This window comes from Leiobunum rupestre, chromosome 9, assembly GCF_980474605.1.
Source record: "Leiobunum rupestre chromosome 9, qqLeiRupe1.1.hap1, whole genome shotgun sequence".
Lineage (NCBI taxonomy): Eukaryota > Metazoa > Arthropoda > Arachnida > Opiliones > Sclerosomatidae > Leiobunum > Leiobunum rupestre.
This window is the reverse complement of record NC_143392.1, coordinates 7905683-7922249: the sequence shown is the minus strand read 5'-3', so window position 1 is coordinate 7922249 and position 16567 is coordinate 7905683. Positions and strand designations below refer to the sequence as shown.

The following is a 16567-nucleotide window of genomic DNA, read 5'->3' as shown; positions in this document are numbered from 1 at the left end:
GCAACGCTGGGCGCTACCTCGGAGAAGCTCAAGCTTGAAAGATCTCTAGGCTCAAGGTTCGTAAATATTTTTTTACTGGGAGAAACAGCTAAGGCCGCTACGCCACCTAAACTCGTTGAGTCGTTTCGGTCCATAATTTTGACGCTTTTTAGCGAGTTCTCACGGAGATAAAAATTTCCACGAAAAACTTTTCTCAAGAGAAGAATTCCTTCTCAGAATTTTTACGCACCCATGGGATCCAAGGTTCAACCATAGACAGTAGATTTAGGATATCTACTGTCTATGGTTCAACCATTTTAACCCATAGATCTGACATGTCTATTGTTCAACCGCTTAGGAAATGCGCGCGATCAACCCGCGTTGTCAACCTTCTCAGTAATCGGTGTAATAATATTTAGAGACAGTGAAAACTGGATAGAGGTGATTGAATTATTTAAACCAAATGAAACGCTTGAAGTAGTTTTAATATGGAAATTAGCTGATGGATTATAGAACTATATTGCAATCATAACTTTATGCAAATTATTCTTAAATGCTACTTTTACGCATTTCACACTAAGCCTTGGCTTTATTTTCTATGAAATATTTTCAAATAAATCATGATTAAAGTGCAAAAGTAGAGTATAAAATATCTCCGTGTGATTTCGGAGTGCTAACACCACTAATCATAAACAATGTAAGTTAGTGAAACCTAATTCTGTATAGTTTATTTAATTTTGAGTGATACAAGCTTTTTAAAACAAAATTAATCATTCCACTTGTACCAATACACTGGTAGGTACGTGCTTTGAGCATAAGTAAATTCACTAAACAAATAAACCTTGAAAGTTGTTTAAACCTACTACTACTTTAAATTTACGTAGTTGTCAAGTTAAGTGTATATCTTTTAAATCGCATTGACAATTGTCTCTTTTACTAAAGCCACGTATCACAATGTCTTGACCCATATATTTAATAAGGAACACATTTTTTTATTGTTATAGCAAAACGAAAAACAGTCTTAGATGCAAGTCTAAAAGTGACTTTTCTACACTTTTTGCGATGTGTTTTTGCGTCTCTCGAATTTTTTGCGTTTGTATATTAGTGGGGCTTTTGAAATGCAGTTGTTGCGCATCAAAGCATACTGAAGATGTGGAGAAATTTAATTCTATCAATATTACGGATGAGCTGATATTTTTAAAGCACATATTTTTAAAATACGGCAATAATGGATCAATGAACTTTGATGGTTTTCAAGAATTACTGCACAATGTAGGATTAGTTAAAGTATTTTCGGCTCTAGAATTAGAGAAACATCACGAAGATCACGAGCATCATCATCATGAAAAGAACGAACACGATGAAGTTGCAACAAAGCTCGATGATGGTGATAATTTAGGGCAGCCTTTACCCCATGAAAGCCACAATCATGATGAAATTTCTCATGTAGATAGAGGTAAAATTTTACCTTAATAAAATCATTTATATTGGTGTTAATATTGAAATTTTATGGTTAGATTCTCACCAAAAAGAATTATTTAACTTGTTAAATGAAATGACATCAGGAGAATTTAACGAATCTCAGTTGTTGAAATTGAATTCCAAAAATAAGGTACGTAAACTTTTAGATAAATCCTTTTTTCTAGATTTTAATAACATTTTTTTTCTGAACGCAGTGTCTTTCAGCCACCGAAACATTGTACAATTATAAACTAGCTCAGAGACCAACCTTAACCTCCAACGATTTCATGTATATTTGCCCTGCAATTATTTTTGATTTAGATCATAGTAATTGTTTAATTAACAAGGATCATGACCATGAACAAGATCATGCTCAGATTATATATAAACAACCTGGAGTTGAAGGTAGTTCTACCATTAACTGATTAACATCCGTAATGATAATGCTACATGGAATTAAGATCTGCCCTTATTGCCGTTAGTATTTTGTCTCAAAACACTGACAATTGTGAGTTATTGCTAAATAGTGTAAAATTTTATGATATCAAAGTTCTAAACTTTAAATTGGCTTTTGAAAAAGTAAAAAACGCGCCACAAAATGTATTTATGAAACTCTTGATTAACTTATTTTTTTAAATTTTTATGAATTTTATTTTATTCGCATATTAAGATGGGTCCCACCCTTCGATCCGCAGCTCTTTAAATCCACAAAGTTCTGCCACAATGGTATAGAAAGATTACTGCATTATCATTCTAAGTAGCATTATGGATTCTTTTTTTAACTATGATGGTTTTATAATATATTTTGACATTTATTTTATTTTTCCAAGTGTGGCTGTTTGCTATTGGGGCAGTGATAATCATCAGTTTGTGTGGTTTATTTAGCGTTGCAATGGTGCCCTTAATTCAAAGGGTTTTCTACCAATCTGTCCTACAATTTCTAGTTGGTTTAGCTATTGGCAGTCTATCAGGCGACTCGCTACTTCACCTCTTACCCCACGTACGAATAAAGACATTTAAACCAATATTATTAAGGTTCAGATTTTAATTTGTACCTCATTTTATAGGCTATGGCAGGTTTAAATCATCACGATCATCAAGGCAGTTCTAGTCACGGAAATGGTCACGGCGATCACTCTGAAACTGAATCTCACATGTGGCGTGGACTCGTTGCCTTATTGGGAATTTATGCCTTCTATTTAGCTGAAAGATTGTTAACTAGAATTAGCTCTTGTTACAAAAAAAATGTGGTAAATTTGTAAGTGTAGCTGCGATTGAACAATTAATCTAATAGAATTTTGTCCTAGGGTGAAAGAAAAGACTCTTTGCCCAAAAGTGTTGCTAGGAAACCGGAGAAAGTGCCAAGGAAAACCCAAGCTATTCACAAAATTGATGCTGAACAGAGTCGAACTGTGGGGGAGAAATTATCTCATCACAAACATGGTTCATATGGATTTAATTTCGACCAGTTAGAAATGGAAGATATGCAAAGTATAAATTTAAATAGTTTTCGTACTAACAAAAAAGGCCACGCTAGTTACACTTTGGAAAAGCAGCACTAATCAATATTAATAAATAACCCAGACACAATATTTAGTACGAAAAATTAACTGTACTTTGATCTAAATAATAATGCAGTAGCTTATTACGGAAGTTAATAGTAAACCCTTTTTGAGAGAAGTATCTAACTCCCTATTTTAGTAGATACATCCTTTTTTTATGGCAATGACTAAAGCAATCATTAGAATGGCATAATAGTCTTCCCTTGAAAAATGTCGATCCTTCCTTTTTCATCAGCCTGATTTCGGATTATTTTGAGAATGATGTAAGTGCTAAGAAAATGGAAAATTAATAATTTATTGACATGCTAATTTTTGATCTTTTAAAATGTGCACATCAAAGAGTCAGCTTGCCAAAAATGTTACACGGAAAATGTGTAGTTAAATACTTCTTCCCTGAATGGTGTTTATTATGAATGTCTGTTTACAAGCAGAGTTTGCATCATGATAAAACAAAATTTATAATTTTTCCCCAGAACTAAATGAATCCACCAAAGAAGACAACATGAAATCTGAATACCGTTCGGCCAGTGATTCTGAAATTCTGGGTGAAAAAGAAAGTGATCTGATGGATGAACTACCGACCAAAGCCTTCTCCGCTAGTCTTACTAGCAAATCGGGGAAACTAGATGACAGTGGTGCTAACGAAACGCTTGTGATGAAGAAAAATGGAAAGGATCGGAGTTCTTTGATGATAGCGGTGCATGGAAATGTGGCTGGAGGAAGTGCCAGTAGTTTACATTTCCACCACAGCCATCATCATCACCACCACCACCACCACAGCCACTTAACTACGCCTGGAAATGGCTCTGGGACAATTTCGTCCGTTGCCTGGATGGTGATAATGGGAGATAGCCTACATAATTTCTGTGATGGATTAGCCATAGGTAAGAACTCTTTTATAAAAATTCCTCTACCAAAGTGACGAACTATCCAAGTATAATTTCCAGGTGCAGCTTTTGCGGCTGGTTTATCAAGCGGAATAAGTACAACTATAGCAGTTTTTTGCCACGAATTGCCTCACGAACTTGGTATTATAATATTGTGTAAACTATAAAATGTTACTTACCAGACAATTAAAATGTCTTATTCTCTTTTGGCAGGCGACTTTGCAATGCTTATTAAAGCAGGAATGTCGGTTAAGCAAGCTTTAATCTACAATGGCCTCTCGTCCATCTTGTGCTTCGTTGGAATGATTGTAGGTGTCCTATTAGGAAATGTTGGAACCGCAACGCTTTGGATTTTTGCTGGGGCTGCTGGAATGTTTCTATATATAGCTTTGGTCGATATGGTAATAACAAAATTTCAATTGGGAAATGTAGATATTTTTGTCTAATTGGTTTATTTTTAACCTAATAGCTGCCCGAACTAACTACTCAAGAAGAAGAATCTAGCGGACTTTCACATTTACTTTTGCAAGCTTTAGGGATATCAAGTGGAATTAGTATTATGTTGGTTATTGCCATTTACGAGCACGATCTCAGACATTTGTTAAGTTAAAAAAAGATGCCAAGGAAGCAACTTTTCTAGTTCTTACAACTTGACTTTGCCGTGTTTTACTAAGTCTTATGTTAAAATATTGAAAGAAAAAACCTAAGCTTTACTAATTTTTTTGTTGGTTTGTATTAAGTCAATATACATTTTAGGTTAATTTATTGTAGATAGAAAAAAATCTACTAATTGTACCTTTTTTAACAGTATAATTTTTGATTAAAAATTTTGACTGATTGAATGGCACCTTTGTTTTTGTCCAATCAATAGGCATGTGTGAGTACTCACCTCGAAGCTCGAAAATGGTTTGAGCCTCAAATTGCAGCTTAACTCTCAAGTACTCGAAACTTATTCTTACTAGGGACATTAAAAATGGGGGGAAAAGCTACTAAAAAACTTCCCTTAGGTCCCTATTAAGATCTCTTATTGGGTGAGGTACAAGTCCTAGTTGTTTCTGATTGGTCACCAATTTTAAATGTAGAAAACTAAACCAAAACCTTGGGTTACATAACGTAGGGTGCCTTAGCTGTTATTTGTCAGTTTGGCTTACATAACGTAGGGTGCCTTAGCTGTTATTTGTCAGTTTGGCTTACATAACGTAGGGTGCCTTAGCTGTTATTTGTCAGTTTGGCAGTTTATCAGTCCACTATTTTCTTGTTGTAATCCCTTGTATTGTCAGTTTTGAATTTAGACTTCACAAATGGCAGTAAATATTCTTTTAATGAAGAAATAGTAGAGCCTAGTGATGAAAGTGAAGATTCTAGTTTAAATGATTCCTCATCTGATGAAAGTACAAGTTCTATAAGTTCTGATGAAATATAGCTAAGCTTAATTATTCGTGTACTTGAAACACCTTTTTAAACTAATCCTGAAAGCTGGATAGAAAGTTAAAGCTCTGCTCGATACTTGAAAAGTGTAATTTTTCATACTCGAAGCTCGGCTCAAACCCCAAAAATCAAGGTTTGCACATACCTACCAATCAACAATGAATTTATTTATGCATAGACAGAATGAGAGCAATGCAAAAAATAACCAACTCTGGTATTCTCTAATATCGTTTTCCTTTGGAGACCTCCTAGCACCGATGGATGTTGTGCTCTTTAAATAAAAGTAAAGCCCTTCCCCCTAAACTCTCATTGGTTCCTAGGTTCCACTTTACACAGCGATTGAAGCACATGCTGGTGACGTTATTCATTCCCCCCTTTCAGCCAAAAGAAAGAAAATTCCACCAGGATGCCTGCGGATCGTCTCAATATAGTCATTGTAAAAATACTTTCTTCGTCCAATATTGTAATTTAACAGATTCCAATACCGATATTAAATTTTCTTTTTATATCATTTTTGATGAAAAACTTAACAAAGCAGCCCAGGGGTGCTTTTAAAAACTCAAAAAAAAGGCATCTGATGAAAAAAAGTTGTTGTAGGGGTTTTTACAATTTCCGGTTTTGGCGTCACGCTTCCAATCAGATGGATCTGAAATTTCTGAATGCCCATCGAAGAAAGACTAGATAATTTTCCGATATAATAGCGGTTTTTACCCATCACTATAAAATTATATTAGACCAAAAATAAATTAAAATTGGCCTAGTTTTGTATAAGTAAAAATATCCCCTTTCTACAAAAATTTGTACAGGTTTATTGCAAAATAAATAATGCAGGAGTTAGTTTTAACCACCTAAACTTTCAAGAATAGGTCTCTAATATATATATTTTATTTTTCATTTGATTTTAAAAATTTGAGCCAAATAATACTTTGATATAACAATCCTTAAAACTTTGCGGCAGAGATCACATTTATCATTCACATTATCGACGGGTTGGGAGGGATAGGAACACCCATAAAAGTTACTAAAATTATGTAAGAATGATCGTATAAAAAATTGGATTTTGCTTTTACAACTATATTATCGTTGGTTGGTTTTTGTTTTGCATAAAAAAGACGATGCCAAGAGTATACGGTAGATTTTTAGGCTTATAAATCTGTAAAAACCACTTTCTTTAAAAGCCATTCTTAAATGGATCAACACGTTCCCAATACCGAAATAAATAACAAAACATTACCTTAATCTTTCCCATAAAATTTAAAATTTGTATAATATAAGCTAACTCGTTCCTGACATCATAATTTCCTCCTGCACTTGGGTTGGATGCTTTGTGGATGTCGAAGTTCCTTGACGGTTGAAGCATTTGAAGACAATCAGAAAAACGGACACTAATGTTGCAAAATATCCAAAAACCTATGTATAAAATGAACAAGAAAACACTTTTAAATAGAAAATTTAAAAACAATCATAATTTTATAAAAAGCATCTCAGAAGGGGGTTTATTGCCAACTTCTGCTACCATATATTATTTAAAAATAATTGGAATATTGGGGTATGTTTAAGGCAAGTGTCAGCTGACGTGTACTAGCTCTTTTTTTAACAGATGTCGCTAGCGTCGAGCTCAAAACAAGATGCTCAAGCTTCATTTTGACCCAAAAGAACCCCTCGTGTTGCTTGGCTTGTTCTTAAATTTGACAAACACTTAAATTATAGTAATTTTTAGCAATATATTTTATATGGGATATATAATTTAGGTTAAAGTCCACTAATTAGATATTAAATTGTTTAATTATAATTAAATATAATTTTAGCTTCCTATGCCATTACCCCTTGTAAAATTTAGTTTTAGACCAAAAAGTATTTAATATTACAATGGTTGTTTTAAGTACTTTTTAAGAGGCCCACTACTTAGATTTACTTTTACATCAATGAGAATCAATTTTTATTTAATAAAATGCTAGTTAAATTATAACAATAGTTGATATCGATGGCCAAAACATTAACCCTACTAAAATAAGATTTAAAAAACTGATCTTACAGCAGCTAATGCCAGTAAAGCTCTGGACCATCCAGGCATCAATTCATCAGTGTTGTGAAGAATATCTTTAATGTTATCGTCGTCATCATCCGTGTCTCCATCCTCATCATCGTCATCATCAAACGTGACCCTACCAGCATGTAGTAGCAGAGTGGAAGTGACAATGCATAGTGTTCCAAGGATGAAAGTTGAAAATATATCCTGAAAAATAAATGATAATGTGCCAATGCTAGTAAAGAAAAAACATGTACTACAAAAGGTGGTTTTTTTCCGCTTGTCCGGGGACAAAAAGTGTAAACTTTTTACCCTAAAACGTTTTATTCGCCTGTTCTCGGGGTAAGATTTACCCTGTCCCGAATTTTGTTCGCTTGTTCCAGAGCTCTAAGGTTACACTTTTTACTCCTCCTCGAAAGGAGGTGTAGAGCATGTGTAGAGGGAGCAATCTAGCTTTGTCGTCTGCTTAAACGAAAACATGACTCGTTTAGACATCTTCACATGAGGCAAACCTTTTGTAAATAACCTTTAACCTCTCCCTTCTTACTCCAACTCGTTTTTTTCGTCAAGACAGAATTGAAGTAAAATGATGTCATATAGCTACACTTTTTAACCTGCTCAAAAAACCCAGAACAGGCGAAAAAAAAACCACCTAATGTTATCAATAAAAAATACTAATGACATACCTAAGAATAATAGTATAATACCTACATGACTGTACAGCTTATAAAGATTTTGTCATGCATTTCCGTGCATTGTTCAAATCAATCTGCAACATGCAAGGAACTACATCCTACAACGTAAAAACATTTACTGAAAACAAAATGTTAGGTTTTAGTATCATGCTTTTTATTAACAGTTAATCTATTATGAAAATGATAAAATCAATAATGATAATTATTTACCGCCAGGTACCAATTGATTGGCAAAGAATTCTTCAAAGACGTTATTTCTAGGATGTAGATTAAGGTGCTAACAAGGAGCACCAAGATGCAACAAAATATGTGAAAACGAATTCTGCTAAAAGCCGATAATTCCAAGACATCTATGTCATCAGTACCTGCATTTGCCAGACATACTAAGCTCAGAATACAGCATAACTAATTATAAGGAAAATAATAGAAATTTCAAATAGGAATAATGATAATTGACTTATTGTAAACGTTATACCATAAAAAGCAGTCTTAGTAGGCCGACAGACGTCTTAAAATAGCCCAAATTCCAAGATAAAAGAATGGCAAATTTTGGAGCTCCAGTATTGGCGTTGTGGACTTGATTTTCTTCAATCGCGTTAGTTTTGGCATCATTGGAAACATTTGGACTATTGGTTATGTCCAAGGGTAGATCGGGGTCAACCTCTTGAGCTTCATGGATGGTGATGGTGGGAGTCCCTGAGGCATCTGCCCCGGCCTTGGCTTCTACCACCGGTTCCTCTTTTTTCGCGGCTTCCCCGCCGCTGGTCGTTTCCTTCACGCTTTCTTTCGCCGCATTACTCATTAGTACACGATATAAAACGAAGAGTTTGATATAAAAATTCCAGGAAAGCGAAGCGTGGTCGATAAATTGCGGGAATGCAAGCTCTAAAAAGATACGAGGAGGACCAGCGGAAAGCCAAGCACGTTGCGACGTATCAAATTCCAACTTGGGCTTTAAATGGCTTTGCCGGTTTCCAATTGGTTAAAATAATCTCATCTCCGGCTTCCCAAACGACTATCCATTTTTACTAAAAATAAACCTCCTTTTTTTTATTAAAAAAAGGCTGATGATTTCAGTTCATACAATCTTTTCTGTAACATTTACTTATTAAGTAGATCAATAAATAATTTATTTATAACTATCCTCTTTTCGATAAAACTATGCACACAATTTGTAGTGATATCATAAGTTAATAAGACTTATATCGGTCTGCAAGTGACCGAAGACCTTTTGGCGCTGCATTTAATTAAATACTAAAAAATCCAATATAAATGTGACCTCCCCGAATCATATCGTACAAAAATTAAAACCATAAGTCGCATTATCGATTATCTGACACTGAATTTGCATTTAAAGCTTGTTATGGCAGTTAAATATATAAATAAATAGATGGTCTAAGGGAGACTGGTTTTCGGGGGGTCCGACATTTGCAATATTGCGTACGGGATTTTTAATCTCAAAGTAATTTCAGAAATTAATTATAGAAACTGATTTTGAGATTTCAGAGCACAATTTTCGTGTTGATTTCTGGTTTTTAACGATGATTACGAGATTTTGGAACAGATTTCGGGATTTTCATGTTGATTTCAAGATATCTAATATAATTTTTCTCTAGAGTGTTCGTGATTTTTGCGAATGTCGGACCCATAGGTGGTTTTCCTAAAAAGGGCGTGGTTTTCAGCTGAGATTTTTGCTAACGCCATAATTCGCAAAACGTGGCATCGATTCGACATTACGTTTATCCCGAATTCAAGTTCACTTACCTCATTTACTATATTTTTAACAATCTAAATACCAGTTTCATCCGGATTTTAAATCCATTTTCTGGTAAGTTAATTTTCCGAGTGAGCGTCTTAATTTTTTTCTGATGTTGCAGCGGCATCTTAGCGACGGCAGCCAGCCAATACCATTCAAAATACGCGTGACGTCTTATATTCGACGTAAATTAAGCCCCGCCTGTTTCTTTGGGCGCATTCCTAGCTCAGTGGCAATGTATATATTCCAAGAAATAATTTCCCGGTTACAGAGTATTAGAAAATAGCGTAAGGCTAAATCACTATTCAAGGAAAGAGTAGAGGGATGAATTTTGATGTGTCAGCTTGACATTTTGACCCAGACACGAGCGGGAATTGAGCGCCGTTATCATTTTAATTTTATTAGCATCCGAAACCCAGAATTAATCCGCAATTTCACGGAGAAGTCGGATTTCAGTAATCTTGTTAGCGGGTCATCCGAGTTGACCTCCAATATTTATTTCCACAAAAGGGACCATGGTATATATAAGGGAGGCTTATGGGCAACCTTAGAACACTTTATCGGGGCCGCGCGAATCTGAAATCTAGTAGTACTATCTTCGGATGGTACGAAAGTTGCAGACCACGGACGACCAGACCCATTTTCGTTTCAAGTTTTAAGTATTCAACTTGAGGATTTGTCCCTTTTAAACAGGGGAAATAAGCTAAGTTATCGCGATGGAAATGAGGACTGGGAACGCCAACTATTCCACCTTTGTAGCGGAAACGGCCGCCCTGGTAGAGAGGAACCCTGAAGAGCTCGTAGGATGGAAAGGCAACAACGAAATCTTAATAAACGGTTATTGGAACCAATTCGAAAATCCCGAACCTTACATCCAATACATGCTGGGGACTATCTACATTGGATTGATGTCCGTTGCTGTTGTGGGTAATTCCATCGTAATCTATGTTTTCGGAACGTGAGTAATCTTACAACATCCATCATAGCTAGCAGGAATCCATACCTCTACTTGGAATGTTTATCGCGTCAGATTTTCGTCTTGATGTGGCTGACGGTTTTTTTGACGTCACTATGTTAACTTAAAAAACAACAACGTGAGAACCAGTGGCGGCGTAAGGGGTGAGAGGGGGGCGGACCGCCCCGGGTACCAGGGTAGCCAGGGGTTCCATCGGAGAAGCTCGAGGGGGGAGGGTGCAAATCAAAACGATTAAACTTGAAGAATGTTTTTTGGGTCCTGGGGGGTGTCACAAAACATTGCCGCCCCCGGCACCCAGCCTTCTTACGCCACCACTGGTGAGAACACTGAGAGGGGAGCGCGCGCAGCGGATTTTTTATCTCGTAGGTGGGGCCAAAGCCGTCAGAGTGATCTTACCATACGCGATACGGCAGGATAAACATTCCAGGTAGAGGTATGGATTTCTGTACCTAGATATAGTGTTTCGGTAGATATGACTCTTAGTTTTAAATTATTTCGTTAGGTGCAAATCATTGAGGACTCCGGCAAACATGTTCGTAGTGACCTTGGCGGTGACGGATTTCTTAATGATGGCCAAAACGCCGATTTTCATTTACAATTCCTACCATCTGGGACCAGGTGATAAGTGCATTAACGCTGGAAAATGATCATAAGACTAAAGCAATTTGGTTTTTTTTATTTCAGTGTTTGGACAACTCGGTAATAACTTATACGTTTACTATATAATCATAAGTTTATAATTATATTCCATAAGAGTGTCAATTAAACTTTTCAGTTTACATAAAACCACATAACGCGATAAGTTCATTTGAGTTTTAAAAATGGTATTAGGTGTTTCAATAAATGCCGCTATTTATTACTTCCCCCCTACGCGCATAAAATAGTCAAGTGTTTATGTTAGTTTTATTTATAAGGCTAAAGTTGATAGCGCACTTGCATTTTTTTTCTTTCATGAGGCGCGTGCAAAATATTTCTATATTGAAATATTAAGCAGCGGGCGCTTTAAAATATAACTCTTTTACAAGTATGTCCTGACTATCTGTATTATAATTGTACTATAGGCAATTCACTGAGCAGGATTTATTTAAGTGTATATTGTCTGCTAAGCAGATTGAAATCCAAAAATTAAAAAGCTTCTCGCGTTGGCTACTAGTTGGCTCTCTATAAATTGAAAGGGCTGATTAGTCAAAATAATTTTTGGTGACTACGTGTGGAGTGACGTGAAATTAACGTCATACCCAAAAAAAACAAGCCCCTCTAAGGAGAAAATTACGCACGATTTATTGCACGCGCTCAGTTTGACGAAGAGGCAAAGAGCACGTATTAGGTTTAATGGCTTAGTTAGAAGTCCACAAAAAATGTGGTCATTCTAGAAATGGCTCTCACTAAAAACGGAACACGCAGAGGTGTCACAAGTATATGAAAAATTATTAACTCATGACTCATGATTATCGCATTAAATAACGTAAGTGTTTTCAAAGGTTGCGACATCTACGGCGCTCTGGGGGTTTACTCCGGCTTAGGATCGGCCTTTTGCAACGCCATGATCTCTTACGATCGATACAAGGTCATATCCGGTTCTTTCGCCTCCAGCAAGATGACCCACAAGAAAGCATTTCTAATGATAATGTTCGCTACGCTCTATATCACGCCGTTCGCCATTCTACCAGCGATGCGTCTGTGGAATCGCTTCGTCCCCGAAGGGTACCTGACTAGTTGCACCGCCGACTTCTTCCAGCATGACATCAACGGTCGCTCTTATATCCTTTGCATTTGGTTTTTCTGTTGGTTCATTCCCATTTGCGCCACTGTCTTCTGCTACTACAAGATCTTTCAGACAGTTCGCAACAACGAAAACCAGTTGAAGGAACAGGCCAGGAAAATGAACGTGGAAAGTCTTCGAGGGAATCAAGCGCAGGCCGACAGCAAGGCGGAAGTGAAAGTGGCGAAGGTGGCGTTCCAAATTATCGTGCTGTTCCTCATTTCTTGGGTCCCGTACATCCTGGTGGCTTTTATCGGTGCTTTCACCCCCAAGTCGTCCAAAATGATCTCGCCGCTAATCTCCATGGTTCCCGCCATGACCATCAAGGCCTCCGCCTGCTTCGATCCCTTTGTCTACGCTATCAATCACCCGAAATTCCGATTGGAAGTTCAGAGGAAATTACCCTGGTTGTGTATTAACGAGCCCATTCACGAGAATATCTCCTTGTCGAGCTCCAAAACCGAGATATCGGTTACCAAGGAAACGAAGGAGTAAATACCCTAATTTTAGTTGGGCATTTTTAGACTTGTTTATATAAATAATATTCAAGGAAAGTGTGTCCAATTGGAAATAAATAAAAAATTATGTTCAAATACTTTGGTATGGTTTAATTTTAAGCAAAACAGCCGTTTGAAAAATTGACGTGAAAATCATCAAGATCCTCCCTTTCTGGACCTCGTGATAGCGGGATCTGACCTATCACATTCTGCCCTATTTCCAGAGCTTGCGCAGAAACTTCTATAAATCAAATGGCGGTGTTGTCCTTTAAAGGGAGCACGAACCATAGAAATCTCATAGGTAACTAGAATGCTGCCGTGTAACTGGCAATGGGACCAAACGCCGTGGCAGACGATAGCCAGATCTCAGCCAATCAGAGCTCAAAGAGTGGTTCTGCCAAGAATTTAATGTCACCAGAGAGAATGACGTCACCTAGCTCCCGCGAATCCCGCGATAGTAGCGGAACCAAGGAGGATTATTATCCTCCTTGGCGGAACCACTCTACGGCCTCTCATTGGCTGAAGGTTCAAAACGAACTGGCGACAAGCTCGGCCGTAGGCGGCAGCATTCTAGTTACCTATGAGATTTCTATGGCACGAACTTCCATGTTTATGATGGATCAACGAATTTCACATTTCTGCAAACCCGGTTTACCAGTAGCTTATAGGAATATTGGCGGTAATTATGTCCAAGATTTTACGTTAAAAAAAATCGTAGCGCGTGTTAGCGTAGGCGAGAGAATAATGGTGGGTAGAAACAGAAATACCCATGAAGTACCACTCCGATTAGATTGACTTTTAAGCGTAAAGTATACAGATAGACCATGAGGTATATTGGGATAAAATCTGTAAATCGCTTCAACATTCTCCAGAGAGGTATAACTACATTTTAGATTGAAGCATGTACCTTCGCAGACTCCCTTAGATTTCGGTAAAAGGTTCGCAGAATCGTTTGAAACATTCTAATCGGATTTCACGAAGCTCCTCCTCTTCTCTCACGTGACTCATGTATACCATTTCTCGCTTCCAAAAACATTTATTTATTTATCATCAAATAGATTGCTTAGCTAGAAAATAAGTTATGTGGAAACTAACGGAGTACAGTAGTATTTGTTTAATACAAACCAGTAATAATAATTTTAAAGCTTAGCAATGGAGAGTATAAAGTAGAATTAAACAATAGATAATTGTTTATATTGTCAAACTGGGTTTGATCTAATAGCTCAGAAGCATTATTAATTTGTGGAAGTACAATTGATTAGTAGAGGGTGCACCTGAGTTTCTGGGACCTGAAGAAGGACAGTCTGGTTAAGTCCGTGAATGAGTAAATTTTTTTAACATTTTTAGTCGTTTGATGGCTAGAGTTGATGGACTGGTAGAGTATTTCCATCAACAGTGTAGTTATAGCGATGGTTTCTTCGTCCCAAATGGTTGACTCCGCTATTCAAGACGTTGGTCTTCATACCATGATCAGTTGCCCATAAGGCAGCTGCATCTAAGTCTCGCTGCAGGGCTTGGATGGTCAATTTTGTTGTCATCCGCAAATAGATAGGGGTGGGAGTTGTGGATGACACCTGGCAGGGTATCTATAAATATTGAAAAAGTATCGGATCAAGGACACTACCCTGGCGGACCCCACTATTAGGCGAGGGTGAGTCAGACGTGCAGCCCTGCAGGACAATTAACAGCCTGTCGTCTTTCTGCAATGAAGTTCGTAAGCCATTTCCAGGCATTACAGCAACCGTAAGTGCATCAAAAACACCCTGGTGAGGGAGGGTGGACCCTAAGGGGTCACAGTGTACAATACCTGGAAACTGGGTTTCGGCACAGGCTACCGGAGAGGGTCCCTTGCTTGCCAGACTTTTGGAGTCACACCGGGGCACCGGTTCCAGCTGTGCCGGGTTGCGCTGGGTTGCAGTGTACCCGTCATTCACCTTTCGGAGCCATTTCTGAAGGGCATAATGATGATGACCTCTGGTGAAAAGGGCTTGATCCCAGGATCACCCGGCTATAAATCTTACTAACATGGTGAGGGATGGTGTCAAAAGCCTTACTAAGATCGAGGTATATTACGTCAACACTTGGAATGTCTAAGGTTCCATTGGGACGGTGATACGAACGCGCGTCGAGAAAAGGCGGGGCTTAACTACGTCAAGTGTAACATGACATTTCAAATTGATTGGCTCGAGGTTTGACGCCAAAAGAATGCGTCGTCATGGTAACAAATAGACGATCTTCCCGCGCAAAAAAGGCTTATAAAACAATGGATTTAAAAACCTCAATTTCTTATCGTACTTAATATTTTGAAGTAATTATTATGTTCTTCGCGAAAGAAGTGTAGTGATACCTAATTTCAGGTAAGCTAATAATATAATAACCATGACTAGGCTTAATGACGAGTTTTCGTCGAATTAGGGTAGCGAGGCGCGAGAGTTTTCTCGTAAGTTTTCCCCCTTTAAGACACGCCCGTTTCTACGAGCTTCATCACGGCCGTAAAAATATTTCTTAGACATTCCAAGTGTATACCTATATAGTTTCCTGCGTCAACTGGCTTTCCATCGTTAAACCAGGAGGACCAATCATTTGTAGCGGACAGTAAGTTCGATGTACATGATCGTTGAGAGCGGAAACCATGTTGAGCAGGATGGTGGAAGTTGGTATCGTCTAGGAAAGATCGAAGAGGGCCACCCGCAAGCCGTTCTGCAACACGGGAAATATGGCTATTTTTACAATTGGTCTATAGTTAGACGGGTTTGAACGTACACCAGCCTTGTGTATAGGTGTGATGGTTGCATACTTCTATGAACGGGGAGCAACACGTCGTGTGGGCCAGCAGATTGGTTCTCATTCAACGCTAGTAGTATTTCTAGGGTTATGTATCCCCAGGAACACAAAATTAAAATGAGTCTTTGACCCTTTAAGCACTAAAGATAGGTAGAGCATGAATTTATTCATATACACCTATCTTGGATTAATTAATTAATCCAAGCACCAATATAAGTGTGAAACTTTTGGAGGTTAACGATAATTGTAAGTGTAGGGAGCTGTTGGCTCGCGTGGCTTGTAGGGCTTGCCACCACCCTCCTACGCATTGTAACCCGGCGTCCTGTTTAAAGGCATTATAAGTCGCTAGATGACTTGGACCTAAGGTGGTGCCTTTGGTATTAGCCTAGCTGATTATTATTATTGTTTTATATTACTCTATTGCAGGGCCGGATTAACCCTTTCGGTGGCTCTATGCACAGAAACATTTGGCGCCACTTGGCATTGTATAACGGTCTGGTTCGCTAAGTAGGGGAAGTTAAGTATTTCGACCATGGGGCTTCATAAATTTTGGCGCCCTAGGCACGTGCCTACTCCTCCTAATGGTAAATACGCCCCTGCTCTATTGGGGAATGTCGTTTATAGCGTTTTGCCCCTCCGACAGCCGCATCGTAGTGAAGCTATATTCATGTGTATAAAAAATGTATATTATTACATATTTTGATTTGTGTTAGGGTATCCTCGTCAGGAAAAATATTAAAAATATTTGCAT

General features: G+C 37.7%; 3 protein-coding genes across 3 annotated transcripts; 2 read left to right on the top strand and 1 right to left on the bottom strand.

The window, feature by feature from the left end:
• LOC149926416 (zinc transporter ZIP10-like) lies at positions 1-4678 on the top strand. Its single transcript, XM_090158701.1, has 11 exons — positions 1-56; positions 984-1435; positions 1497-1591; positions 1656-1845; positions 2271-2440; positions 2508-2690; positions 2748-2931; positions 3476-3886; positions 3950-4030; positions 4103-4290; positions 4359-4678. Exons 2-11 carry the CDS (start codon positions 1042-1044, stop codon positions 4497-4499), a joined length of 2037 nt encoding a protein of 678 aa, XP_090014827.1. The 5' UTR covers positions 1-56; positions 984-1041; the 3' UTR covers positions 4500-4678.
• Positions 4679-6184: 1506 nt separating this feature from the next.
• On the bottom strand, positions 6185-9061 carry LOC149926415 (uncharacterized). The gene is made up of 5 exons (XM_090159154.1): positions 8517-9061; positions 8252-8446; positions 7353-7553; positions 6552-6727; positions 6185-6470 (listed from the first exon to the last, which is right to left on the bottom strand). Exons 1-4 carry the CDS (start codon positions 8841-8843, stop codon positions 6593-6595), a joined length of 858 nt encoding a protein of 285 aa, XP_090015280.1. The 5' UTR covers positions 8844-9061; the 3' UTR covers positions 6185-6470; positions 6552-6592.
• Positions 9062-10363: 1302 nt separating this feature from the next.
• On the top strand, positions 10364-13130 carry LOC149926414 (opsin Rh3-like). The gene is made up of 4 exons (XM_090158259.1): positions 10364-10755; positions 11276-11391; positions 11458-11472; positions 12255-13130. Exons 1-4 carry the CDS (start codon positions 10514-10516, stop codon positions 13028-13030), a joined length of 1149 nt encoding a protein of 382 aa, XP_090014385.1. The 5' UTR covers positions 10364-10513; the 3' UTR covers positions 13031-13130.
• Positions 13131-16567: the final 3437 nt, after the last annotated feature.

Excerpts from the sequence above, each read along its gene's own strand:
- LOC149926416 (XM_090158701.1), top strand. The coding sequence starts at position 1,042 with ATGTGTTTTTGCGTCTCTCGAATTTTTTGCGTTTGTATATTAGTGGGG. Across the intron at positions 1,846-2,270 it reads TAAACAACCTGGAGTTGAAG|TGTGGCTGTTTGCTATTGGG; the intron begins GTAGTTCTACCA and ends TATTTTTCCAAG. Across the intron at positions 4,031-4,102 it reads CGAATTGCCTCACGAACTTG|GCGACTTTGCAATGCTTATT; the intron begins GTATTATAATAT and ends CTCTTTTGGCAG.
- LOC149926415 (XM_090159154.1), bottom strand. The coding sequence starts at position 8,843 with ATGAGTAATGCGGCGAAAGAAAGCGTGAAGGAAACGACCAGCGGCGGG. Across the intron at positions 7,554-8,251 it reads CAATCAATTGGTACCTGGCG|GATATATTTTCAACTTTCAT; the intron begins GTAAATAATTAT and ends TTTATTTTTCAG. Across the intron at positions 6,728-7,352 it reads CTTTACTGGCATTAGCTGCT|GTTTTTGGATATTTTGCAAC; the intron begins GTAAGATCAGTT and ends TTTTATACATAG.
- LOC149926414 (XM_090158259.1), top strand. The coding sequence starts at position 10,514 with ATGGAAATGAGGACTGGGAACGCCAACTATTCCACCTTTGTAGCGGAA. Across the intron at positions 10,756-11,275 it reads GTAATCTATGTTTTCGGAAC|GTGCAAATCATTGAGGACTC; the intron begins GTGAGTAATCTT and ends TTATTTCGTTAG.